The 13,975-nt window shown below is 34.9% G+C and overlaps 3 protein-coding genes across 3 annotated transcripts; 2 read left to right on the plus strand and 1 right to left on the minus strand.

Moving 5' to 3' along the window:
• Positions 1–770: 770 nt before the first annotated feature.
• Positions 771–1,109, minus strand: LOC124951690. The gene has a single exon (XM_047500468.1). The coding sequence runs from the start codon at positions 1,107–1,109 to the stop codon at positions 771–773; it is 339 nt and encodes a 112-aa protein (XP_047356424.1).
• A 5,283-nt stretch (positions 1,110–6,392) lies between these two features.
• On the plus strand, positions 6,393–7,129 carry LOC124951691. The gene is given in 3 exon segments (XM_047500470.1): positions 6,393–6,806; positions 6,808–6,933; positions 6,986–7,129. Coding segments are annotated over 3 exon segments (684 nt in total).
• A 149-nt stretch (positions 7,130–7,278) lies between these two features.
• Positions 7,279–8,161, plus strand: LOC124951676. Its single transcript, XM_047500434.1, is given in 3 exon segments — positions 7,279–7,317; positions 7,320–7,741; positions 7,793–8,161. Coding segments are annotated over 3 exon segments (723 nt in total). The 3' UTR covers positions 8,055–8,161.
• The last annotated feature ends 5,814 nt before the right edge of the window (positions 8,162–13,975 follow it).

Below are 13,975 nucleotides of genomic sequence, written 5' to 3' on the forward strand. Positions count from 1 at the left end.
TTATAATTATAATAATAATAATAATATTTATAATAATTTTATTTTTGATGGTCTGAGAATGCCAATCTTTATATACTAACCCAGGGACTTCACCCGTTAGAGGAACCCTTCACCAATTGAATCCGACATTAAAGTCCCTTAATTACTCCATAAGTGTCGCGCTCACCGTTGTAATAGGCAGTACCGACTAATCTCCATAAGTGTCGCACTCACCGTTGTAATAGGCAGTACCGACTAATGTCATATCCATCCTAGTGGCATAGTGAAACCATCTCGGCACCGACATGTGGCATTACTTCGGGATAGCGCCACTGCATCAGGTCCCTTTACGGGACTCTCCTATTGACTCTACGTGCCAGAAGCCTATAGCAATGTTGGTAGCGCGTCTATGGGCCGCTCATCACCTTCTTTTTTCTGCGCAAGATGGCCCTGACATACCAAATCACATTGTTCCACTCCTCCAGACCTCGAGGCATTTTCTAGACGACGTTATCTGGCGAGATGTCTCCGAGGACCCTCTCCAAGGCAAGTCGTTCGGCGCTCCACCGGGTACATCTAAAGATCGTGTAGTGGCCGTCGTCGGCGGATCAGTCCCCATAGTGGCAATTGCCGTTTGCTACCTTTTTTATTTTTGCGAGGTAGGAGCAGAACAGGACATGCACTGTCAAGAATTTGATGAGGTAGAAGTCGACCTCTGCAGCCCCCCGGTTTCGCCAGTTGTCTAGTCGACTGATGAGTCGGGCAGTCCATCTGCCCCTATTTTCCTGGTCTCATCTGCTTTGCCAGGTCTCGATGCTGCTAGACTTGGCGATCCTTGATGCCTCCTCCTCCCCCAGAACGAGCTTATGCTGGTGGACGAATTGTCTCTCCTTGGCAAGTAGATCAATCGGGATTACTCTCGCGACCACTAGCACCGCGGGATCCGAGGCTGTGCGGTAGGAGCACGCGATTCGAAGAGCACCCATCCTCTGTACCACGGCTATACGCTTACGATATTTCTCGTGTCGCTGAGCTTCGGCCCAGACTTCAGCGCCATACAGTATAACTGCTTCGGCGACGCGCATCAGTAGTCGCTTCATGCACGATCGGGGACCGTTGACGTTGGCCATGAGAGTGCCAAGCGAGGCTACTACTTTTGCCGCCTCGTCGGCTGCCCGAATTATATGCTCTCCGAAATTGAGCTTGCTGTCGAGAATTACTCCTAGCTATTTACCTCCGACTTAGTCTGAATGGTCACGTCTCCTACAGTAAAGTTGCGCAAGGTATTGATGCGCTTATTCGTCAGTAGCACGATCTCAGTCTTCTGGGCTGCTAGTGACAGCCCGTGGTCTTCCATCCAGGAGATGACTCTTCACATGACCTGGCGGAGCAGCAGCTGTGCCTCCTCCGTGTCTCTTGCGGTTATGCAATGTCATCTGCGTACCTAATCATGAAAACACCTTCATACGTAGGATACCGTCGTAGAAAATATTCCAGATATCTGGTCCCAGGACGGAGTCTTGGGCTGCCACCGATGTCAACTCCCTACTTCTCGGAATATTGTCTGTGCTGTATTCTAGGAAGCGCTCATTCAGATAGTCGCCGAGTATTCGAAGTAGGTAATCCGTGAAACTGAAATTACGTTCGAGCGATTCCATTTCCAAGCCCCACCCGACAGAGTTGAAGGCATTTCTCACGTCTAAGGTGGCCAGTAGACACAAAGGCGGGATAGATGATACCCGCACTCCGTCATTTTAGCGGCCATGAAAAGCTCTTGGATTGCGTGGATGGTAGAGAGGCCGGATTGAAAAGCATACTGGCGGGCAGCAAGATCACCCGCTGCCCTCACGGCCGCGTGCAGCCGTTGCCTAAGCAGCTTCTCCAGGAGCTTGCCAGCCGTATCGAGCATACAAATAGGCCTGTATGACGAAGCGGCATATGCTGAACCCTTGCCCTTTCTTATGAGCACAAGTCTCGCTTTCTTCTACGAGGCGGAGAAGATGCCTGAGGAACATATTATACATGTTTAGCAAGAGCTCAGGATGACTCTACGCGACGGCTTTCATTACTTTCCCTGGAAGGCCGTCTGGTTCTGGAGCTTTCTTGTTCCGCATAGAAGATGCGGCGCTGAGTAGCTCCTCCTCCGTAAATTGTGGCACTTCGGGGCTGCTAGGCAATTATAAATAGCAGCCGTGCCAATTTTTCTTTTCAGCTACATGGGAAATAGAGTATGAACGATGTTTTCCCATGTCCTCGCGTCCTGTGGGATTCCTTGCGTGTGAGTCCCCAGCTTCCGAATGACGATCTGTTACCCGAAACCCCACGGATTCTGGTCGATATTCAGACATAGCTCTTTTCAACAGCGTCGTTGACTGGCCTTGATTGTCCTCTTCAGTGACATTTTGGCCGCTTGATATTCTGCGGCCAAGGGAGCAGCGTCGAGATCACGTCTCTTTGCTCGATGTGCTAATCGGCGAAGTCTTAAGCAATTTTGCGAAGGTCTGCGATCTCATTCGTCCACCAGTGTGCAGGACTCCTCTGCCGTTTCGAGCTCTTCTTTGGCACAGCTATAGCGCAAGCCTTTTGGACGAGGTGCATAGTTGCTACGATCACTTTCCTGGCTTGTGCTGTTGGCGATAAACTCGCGGATGCAATTTGTTGGAATCTCCAATCTTCATCTATGGCTGGGAATAGCCTTTCTCGACGCATTTTTGCGATGTTCCACCGAGGGGATCGCTCTACGCTTGTTACAGTTAGCATCCTATCGTGTACCTCGAATGGGATGTACTGATGATCGCTCCCGGTGTAATCATCGATCACTCGCCAGAATGCGATTTCTGCTACATGGTGTTCATTGGCTAGAGAGACATCCGGGATCGTCTCTCTGTAGCTAGTCCTTCGGAAGGTTGAGGTCGAGCCTGTGTTGAGCACTACTAGCTCCAGTCTCGACACCACCTCCATGATTCGTCCTCCTCTGTAGTCTGGCCCGGCCTCCCTCCATTCGAGAGCTTTGGTATTGAGGTCATCAGCCACAATGAGATCCCCTTTCGTTTCCCCCAGTGCGTTTCCAGATCATCCAGTTGACACTTCCAGTTTGGTCTGGAAATCGTCTATCCGGTCGTTAGGGATGAGATATACGCCGACATAAATCACCGAGTTGTGTCTCACCTAAACGTAACTGCATCTGGATCCTTGATCCTGAAATGTATCTGTCGTGGATCTGTATTTCAGATGGCCGCGGTGCCCAATTCGTCGGCGTGCCTTCCTACTCCTGCACTGTCCTGGTACTGTTTGCTGATAAAAATAATATCAGCTTTTTTCTCAGAGCAGAGCTGGGTTAGGAGGAGGTAGGCCGTCCTGCTACTATTAAGGTTTCTCTGCAGCACTCTCATCCTTTTTTGTTGGCTGTTGCAAGGGCTTCCTGGAAGGCTCTGCACGCCCTTGAACCGGCCAAGTGCTTCTTGGGTTCAGCATCGCTTCTGGAGCACAAGAAGCAAGTGGGCTCTCTAAACTTACAGTCTTTGAGCTTGTGCTCCGTGCTGCCGCAGAAATAGCAGAGCTTATTGCGGTCGGGGCTTTCCTCGAGGCTCTGGGATGGCCATAGTCGAGGCTGCGTTAACATCGCCTTGCTTCTGCTCCTCGCCTGACTTTGCAGCTGACGTAGCCGACCGGCACTCTGCCGATCTTTAAAAGCTTCGCAGCTTTTTCCTCTTCTATTTTGACAAGGGCCAGACGTTGGTGCCTTGTTTTGGGATTCGTCATTCTGACCTCTAGTTTTCCCGAGTAGTCTGGCAGTGTTTCTTTACGGCCTTCTCGACTTTTGCTGCCAAAGTGCAGCAATCGCATTACCGTATCTCTTGATGCGCTGGTGGATAGTTCCGACTACGTCTGCGTAGGTCTTACCCTGCGCAGAATTTAGGAGGATCGCGTCCGGTTTCGTTTTCTTTTTCACCTTGCCCTCCGATTTGCTTGACATCTTTTTCTCTTGCAGTGGGGGTTCTGTCGCCTTCTTCGCGTGTTCTTTCTACTTTTTCCTCTTCTTAATGACTTCCATCCACTTGGTGGCTTCGGTCGTCATCGCCACTTGCCTCGGTCTTTTAAGACTTTCTTCAGGGAACTGCGGCGGGCTTGTGTCTACTTTCTTGGCTGTGTCAACATCTGGTACAGAGTTAGCCCGTAGCCACTGAGAGACTCGGGCGAGGATCCTCGCTCCCTCGTTGACCTATGTTCGAGATTTATACATAAACTCGAAGTAGTCAATGATCTCCTCTAGTTCCGGGAGCCCTTGGTTGATCGCATTATATACGTTTGGCTGTCTAATCACTGCCGCTTTTATATTGGCAAGGAGAACCCACGCTTACGTGAGTTTTTCTCTCTCTCCATTTTGTGGTGTTCGCTTAGAAGGCTCAGAACCTCCGTGATTGTCTCCTTGAGCAGTGATGTCACTTCCAGTTAATTTTGAATTATTTTTAGTTTGGTTCTCCATAAATTGTGTTTTTACTCCACAGTGCCAGGCCGCCACCAAACGCGGTGTCTCAGTATGTGGGGGGGTAATCGCCCTCGAAACTATTCCCATTGTTGTGAGAGCTTTTGGCTATAAGGGCGGAAATGAAGTTCTCCTAATTTCTTCATCAACATCCTGGCCTTCCCGTGGGTGCGACGCGTTGACGCCTGGAGTTTCCACGAGAACTGCGATTTACGTATCTTCCAGCAGATCCATTTCGGGCAGCTTCAACGTACCTGCTAGTCCTATTGGCCCTGCCGTAAACTTGGCTTGGAGCTCATACAGGGTACGGACATCCAGGCCAGATGAGCCCTGGTTTATTTAGGGAGGTTGTACTCCTTGTAGCACAAGCCCCGACGGTGCTACTCGTCGAAAGGAATGCTCCAATCCTCCCTTTGGGCGAATAATGATACGGATAGCTATAATAATAATCATGATTATAACGATAAAAATGACGATATTAATTACGATAATAATAACGATAATTGTTTCGAGTATAATAACATTAACAATAACGATAAAAATATGATAATGATAATGATAAGGATAATAATAAAGATGATAATAACGATAATAAGAACGATAATAATATATAAATTATTAACGATAGTAATTAAGGTTAATATTATCGGTAATAATAAATATAATAATAAAGATAATAATAACGATAATAATAGCGATAATAATAACGATAATAATATTGATAATAATAATGATAATAATAACGATAATAACAGCGATAATAATAAGGATAATAATAAAAATAGTAATAACGGTTATAATAATGATAAGAATAATAATAACGGTAATAATGACGATAATATTGGCTATAATAATAACAATGGTAGTAACGATAATAATATTTCTAACGATAATAATAATAATAGAAACGATAATGATAACAATAATAAAGACGATTATAATCAGGATAATAAAAAACATAGTAATAACCATAGTAAACAAGATTAATAATAAAGATAATAATAAATGTAATAATAACTATTATAATAACGATAATAATAATGATAATAACAAGGGAAATAATAACAATAATAACAACGGCAAATTATAACAGTAATAATGACGATCAAATAACGGTAATAATAACTATCATAATAATGATAATAATAACGATAATAATTACATTAATAATAACGGTAATAATATCTGTAATAATAACGGTAAGTATAATGATATTAATAATGATAGTAATACAAGTAATAATAACGGTGATAATAACAATAATAATAACATTAATAATAATAATAAAGATAATAATAATGATACTAATAGTGTCTGCTTTCACCTTCCGAAGCGAACACATCGAAACTCTTTCCGAACGGAAGTACTTCTAAATTAATATTTTCGATAAATTTTTAATTATTTAAACAATCTTTAGTGTACGTTGGATAGAGTAAAGTATTATTTAAATAATGGTATATTTATTTATACATTAAAAATTCGGAAAAAGAACTAAAATAATTTTAATATAATATACGGATACTTCAACGATTTTATTTCTCCACGACTGTGGGGGCGGAAGAACTTAATGGGTCAACCACGAAGTCAAATCATTGCAGACTAACAATCTGATCTTACTTCGGAATTTTATTCCTACCATTGTAACACAAAATTTCAATTGCAGAATGGAAAAGTCGCTGAAAGAAAGCACTACCCCAGGTGGCAGCTTTGAAGAGAAACCCACCATTGTGTTATGCAATGCATCGGGACTTAGTCTGTTCAGCCCTGCATACGTGTTTGTTTGCTCTGTAGTACAGTGAGATCTTATTGTGCAAGTTGTGTAACTCGTGCCGTTTCTTCATCCTGACCACAGATTTCTGACAGTAAGTATAACTAGAAAGGTATATAGAATGTTTTTTTATTTTTTGCCCTTTTAAAAAATTAAAATATGGATATGGAAATAAGTGATTCTGATAAATCTATAATTAGAAGCAGAAGAGAAGCATCAAGATTACGGATATTCTCTTCCTCTTCAGACGAGGATTTTGTTAATGTAAACAATGAAGAAAACGAATGTTCCACGGATGGAGAAGATTTGGTATCTAAATCAGAGAACGAGGATCACGATGAAGAATGGCAGGAAGTAAAAGAAAGAACTGTAGTTATAAATGAGTATTCAGAAGAAGAGGAATTTTTACATGAAAACATTGACTGTAATGACCCTTTTGCTTTATACAAACTATTCTTCACGGATTACATACTAGAGAAGATGAAACAAAGAGTTGATGAAACAAATAAATATGCTACAAAAAGTATAAATAATTCTTCATCTAGCAGTAGAATGCACCAACAGGACTGGCAACTCTGTTACAAGAGATGAAATGAATACTTTTTTTGGCATATTGCTTATTATGGGTATAGTGGAATTGCCAGAAATTAGATTGAATTGGTCTAACAAGGACATGTATGCGAACGCACTCATAAAAAAGGCAATGAGACGTGACCGTTTTCTATCTATTCTATAGTTTTTGCATTTTTCAGACAATACCACAGCCAAAACTGAAAATCGGTTGCACAAAATTCGAAATATTATTGAAGCAAATGTGGATAACTTTAAGAGTTCTATTAAACAAGGCAAAAATATCGTTATCGATGAAAGTATGGTTCCATAGAGAGGACGTCTAGGTTTTCGTCAATACATCCCAGGCAAACGACATAAAAATGGCGTAAAAGCATACAAATTGCATTTGCCTGAAGGTTACACTTATAATATCGAAATATATGCCGGGAAAAATGGAACGATCACTGAAAAATCACATTCTCATGATGTAGTCATGAGATTATTAAGTGGCTTATTATTTGAGGGCCGCAATAATAACTATTTATTGATAGTTATTATACAAGTGTCCCTTTGGGTAAAGAACTTTTAGAGAACAATACATTTTTTTGTGGTACTGTAAAAATAAACAAAAAAGGTCTACCACCGCAGGCACAAAAAAAACAAAAACGTGGTGAATTGATGAGTTTCGAAAATCGTAGCGGTGTAAAATTTCTTAAATGGACTGACAAAAGACCAGTTTGCATGTTAACTACCTCAAAGAATCACCTGTGTAAATTTGTGCAAGGAACAAATGGCCCAGTAAAGACCGATGCTGTGTTTGATTATAATATTGCAAAAAAAGGTGTTGATTTATCAGATCAACTATCGGCGTACTACAGCTGTTTACGAAAAACCATTAAATGGTATCGAAAAATAATAATACAATTAATATACGGAACTTCCCTCGTGAATGCCTGGTATATTCATAAAAAATGGGGCACTAAAAATATGAATATGTTACGATTTAGGGAAGTTATTATCGATTACCTTTTGCCCAATAAACAAATATGCCGTTATATGCCGTCACATAAACATGTTCTTCAATCATATGAAGGATCTGCAAGAGAGTCCCGTAAACGCTGCAAGGAATGCTATAAGAATATGTCCAATAAAAAGGGCAGAGCTTATGCCATTAACAATACTAAAAAAGTTAAGACGTATTGTGGGCATTGCAAGGGTCAGCTAGCACTTTGCTTGAAATGTTTTAACAAATTACACAAAAAACAATAAATAATGAAGTTATAAATAAAACAGTATCAAATTTTATGTTATTTTTACCGTAATTGTGTTTTTTTTTATAATACTGTATTATTATGTTATTGAACAAAACTTATGTTTCTGATGCATTATAAATTATAATTATTATTAAAAATAAATGTTTTTAATGAATAGACGTTAAATTTTCATTATTTTAATTTTCAGTGTCCAATAGTCTAATAATTCAGAACAGAATCGAATGCGAACCGCTGGTGGCCCGCGCCATCCGATGAGACAATCTAGTGCGGGTCACCGGTGGCCTGCGCCGCCCAATGGGACAGTATAGAGCGGGTCACTGGTGGCCCGCACCGCCCGATGAGACAGTTTAGTGCGGGCCACCGGTGGCCAGCACCGGGGTAAACGTGTTAATCAACTGTAGTGATATTCCTTGGAGATTTCAATGCCCAAATAGGAAGAGAGAGAATTCATGGACCAATAGTGGGAGAATATGCTGCACACCAAAGAACTAACAGAAATTGGATGAGATTGATTATTATTTGTAAAAACTTTCAAATGAAGGTAATGTCGACTTTCTTCAGGAAATTGCCAAGAAGAGCTAAAACATGGATACCTCCAAATCCAATGATAGGTGAATTTCAACTAGATCATGTAGCTATATTCAAAAGAAACATGAAGGAAATTATGAATGTCAAGATAGTAAGAAGCAGAGAATTTGATTCCGATCACTATTTGTCTAAAATCAAACTCAAATTCTTACCCAACAGAGATCACAGAATAGGGGAAAAAATAAATAAATACTACACAAATAGACTCCAAATTACACAAGAAACTTTGGAAACATTTTAGGAGGAATTAAAAGTAACACATCATAGGAAGTGGCAAAATTTATCTAAAGAAATAACGTTCGCAGCCCAGAAAACATTTGGACTAGCCAAGCATTGATAAAAACTTTGGTGGAACCAAATATGTGAAGATGCATTAACAAGAGAACAAAACAATGGAAAAAGTGGAAATGCTCAGGAAATACTAAACACCATGACTAATTCAAACAACAAAGGAAAGACACTGTTAGAATAATAAGAGGAGTTAAAAGATCTTTCGAAAAATCACAACTTATCGACATGCAAAACAACTTTGTTAAAAGTAATTCACAAAATTTCTATCAGACTTTTAAAATTCATATCAAGATCATACGTTGGTATCAAGCGCCTAGCATATGCTTCAAAGATGATAATGATAAACTTGGCCTAAGCAATGCTGAGAACTGTGAAGTACTTGTGAAACACTTTGATCAACTTTTAAACTGCCCTGAAACAAAACATATATATGAATTCTCTGAAATAACTGAAAATCTGGACGAAGATATACCAACCTATGCTGAAGAAATTAAGGAAGCAATTAACAATCTAAAAAATAATAGAGCTAGTGGAGAAGACTCTATAATAGCTGAACTTTTGAAATGGTCTCAATCAAAAATCATTGAAGACCTGCAATTAATCTTTGAAGATATTTGAAGAATAGAGAGATTTCCATAAGAATGGAAAGTAGCTTTAATTCACCTATTACACAAAAAAGGGGAAAAACAGAACGTTGATAACTATAGAGGCATCTCTCTTCTGCAAACTGCATACAAGGTAATTTCAAAAAAATTGCTGAATAGAATAGAAACAATACTTGACATGTAATTAGGTGGGTATCAAGCTGGATTTCGAAAAGATAGATCTTGTTCAGAACAAATTTTTAACTTAAAATTCATAATTCGCCATAAGATACTGAATTCAAAGGACATAGTTGTAACTTTTATAGATTTTAAAAAGGCATTTGACTCGGTTGATGGGGAAACCATAGATAAAATAATACGTGAATTTGGAGTTAAAAATAAATTGGCAAACTTATAACGTGAAACACTCACAGACACGATATCAAAAGTAAAATTTATGGGTGAGATATCAAAGCTTATTTAAATAAATACACGTGTAAGGCAAGGTGATGGTTTATCACCTCTTCTGTTCAACTGTGTTCAAAAAAAAATTGTCAGAATTAGGAAGGTAAAACTAAAAGAATAAAACATTTCGCCAGTAACTTTGGAGAGAAAAAACAAAGGCATTGAAATAAGTTGACTAGCATTTGCAGACGATTTTGCTATAGTGTCAGACAACCGAAAATTCCAACAACACAAATCAATCTCTTGGAAGAAATAGCTATAAAACAGGTTTGAAAATCTTCGTAGTAAAAAAACTAAATTTATTACAAACTTCAAGAACGCTCAAAAATTTTTAACTACAGATATTTGTCCAGTGGAAAAAGTAAAAAAATTCAAATACTTGGAAGAAATAATTCAAGAAAATGATTTAGAAAAATCTGCAGTAGAAGAAAGGGTACGCAAGATGGAAAGGGCGTACGGTATCATTAAGAATTTTTACAACAAAAAGTGTTTATCTAAAAATCTTAAAATAAGGCACTAAGCTAGAGTACTGAAACCGGAGTGCTTATACGCGAGTGAATGCTTCCTACTAAATTATAGATTAGATAAACTAGAAGTACTAGAAAGGAGAATCATGAGGAAAATTTTAGGTTCAGTGAAAACAACAGAAGTATAGAAATTAATGTCTAATGATGAAATATACAGGAACATAGAAGGCATAATAGAAAGGATTAGGAAAAGAAGTCTGCAATTCTTTAACTATATTTACAGAATGGATGATTCCAGATTAACAAAAAGGATACTCATATACATTTGGGAGAAAAAGGCAACAACTAGCTGGATTCAAGGGGCAAATAAAAATCTAGAAAGAAATATTATAAGTGAGGAAGAAATTATAGACATAGATATTTTTAGAAAGAGGGTATTAAGCATGGAAGGGTTCCAAGGAAGATTGAAGAAAAAACCAGGTGCGAAGTGGTCTGAAAATAAAAAGAAACAGCACAGTGAAAAGATGAAGGAATATTGAAGGGAATGGAAGATAATAAAGCAACGTATGAAGAATTGAAATTGGCACGTGTTCCAGAGAAGGATTCATTGAAAGAAGAAGAAGATACTAATAGCGACAATAATAACTATAATAATAATTGAAATAATAAAGATAATGATAAAGATAATAATAATGATAATAATAACTGTAATAAAAACATTCATTACCATGGTAATAATAACGATAATAACCACGATAATAATAACGGTAAAAATAACATTAATAATAACGGTAATAATGACGATAATAATAATGCTAATAAAATAAGTAATAATAACAATGATAATAAAAATAAAAATAACGATATTAATAAACATAAAGATAATAATAATGATACTAATAGCGATAACAATACTGATAATTATAACGGTAAAAATCACGATAATAATAACGATTACAATAAGGATTATAATAAACATAGTAATAACGATAGTAATGAAGATTAATAAGAACGATAATAATAACGATAACAATAAGGGTAATAATAACGATAATAATAACGGTAATAATAAAGGTAATAATAACGGAAATAATAACAATAAAAACTACGGTATATATAACGGTAATAATATCGGTAATAATATCGGTAATAATAACGGTAACAATAACAATAATAATAACAGTAAAATTGCGGCAGTAAGAACAGTAATAATAACGGTAATAATAACAGTCATAATAACAGTAATAATAACGAAAATAATTATATTAATAAGGTTAATAATAACGATAATGATGATAATAGTACCGGAAATAATAACAATGATAATGACAATAATAATAACGATAACAATAATAATAAAGATAATAATAATGATATTAGTAGCGATAAAAATAATTATAATAAGGTTAATAAAATTGATAATAATAACTGTAATAATAACGGTAATAATAGTATTAATTTTGCGGAAATTATAACAATAATAATAACGGTAATAATAATGATAATAATAACGGTAATATAAACGATAACAATAACGATATTAATGACGGTAGTAATAACGGTAATAATAACGGTATTAATAATGATAGAAATAACGATAACAATAACGGAAATATTAATGAAAATAATAACGATAATAATAAAAATAAAGATAACAATAATAATAACGAGAATAATAACGATAATAAGAACGATCAAAATAATTATAATAATACTGATAATAATAAAGATAATAATAACGATAATAATAAAGATAGTATTAACGATACAAATGATAAATAATTGCGTTAATAATAAGGATAATAATTAAGATAATAATAACGAAAATAATAACGATTATAATAAAGATAACAATAATCATAATAATAACGATAGTATTGAAGTTTAATAATAAGGATAATAATTAAGATATTAATAAGGGTAATGATAACGTTAATAAGAACAGTAATATTAACGGTAATAATAACGGAAATAATAAGAATAATATTTAAGGTAATAATTACGGTAATAATACCGATGATAATAAAAAAGATAATCATAATGGTACTTATAGCGATAATAATAATGATAATAATAACAATAAAAATGACAATTATAATTGCGGTAATAATACCCGTAATAATATCGGTAATAATAATGATAACAATAACGATAATAATAATCATTATAACCATAATAATATTCATAATAATCATAATAATCATTTTACTAATCATCATAATCATATTAAAAATTATAATAATCACAATTATCGTAATAATAATTATAATTATCATAATAATTATCATGATTTTCATACTTATAATCATAAAAATCATAATACTAATAATAATAATCATAATAACAATAATAGTAATAATAATAATCATATTGATATTCACGAAAGCCATAATAAGCATAATAATAATCATAATAATCATAATAATAATCATAAAAACCATAATATCCTTGATAATAATGATAATACGTATAAGAATTATAATATTAATAACCATAATAATCATAATTATGAACATTATAACAATAATAATCATAAAATTAATCACAATAATCATGACAATAATCATAATATCTATAATAAGCATATTAACCATCATAATAATTATAATAAAAATCATAATAAGCATAATAATCATCATAATAATCATAATAATAACTATAATAGTCCTAATAACCATAATAATAATAATTGTTATCATAATAGCAAATATAATAACCATAATACTCATTTTAATTTTACAATAAATATCATAGTAACCATAATAGTAATCAAAATGATCATAATAATAAGCATAATAATCATAATAATAATCATATTAACCATAATAAATATCATAATAGTCCTAATAATGCTAACAATAATCATAATAATCATAGTAAACATGACAATCCCATTAATAATATTAATTACATTAATAATAAACATAATTACCATAATAATAATCATAACAACCACAACAAGGATAATAATCACAATAATAATCATAATAACCATAATAATCATAAAAACATCAATAAGGGTCATAATAATAATCGCAAAAATAATCATAATAATCATAATAATAGTCATAACAGACATTATAATAATCATAATGACTATAATAATAACCATAATAATTATAGTAACAATCATAATATCCATAATAAACTTAATAATAGTCTTAATAACCATGAAAAAATCATAATTTCCATAATAATCGTAAGAATGGTCATAATAATCATAGTAATAAAAATAATCATAATAATAATCATAATAAAAATAATAATAATTATAATAATTACAGAAATTACTATAATAATCATAATAGTTATAATAATAAATGTAATAATTATAATAGTATTCATAATAATCCTTATCATAATCATAAAAATAATAATAATATTCATAATGTTCTTAATAATTGTAATGCATCTAACAATTATCGAATTAATTATCATAATCCTAATTGTAATAACCATATTATTAATAATATAACCATAATAAATATAATAATAATAATTATAAAAATAATAATCATAAT

This window comes from Vespa velutina, chromosome 9 (assembly GCF_912470025.1).
Source record: "Vespa velutina chromosome 9, iVesVel2.1, whole genome shotgun sequence".
In the NCBI taxonomy this organism is placed as follows: domain Eukaryota; kingdom Metazoa; phylum Arthropoda; class Insecta; order Hymenoptera; family Vespidae; genus Vespa; species Vespa velutina.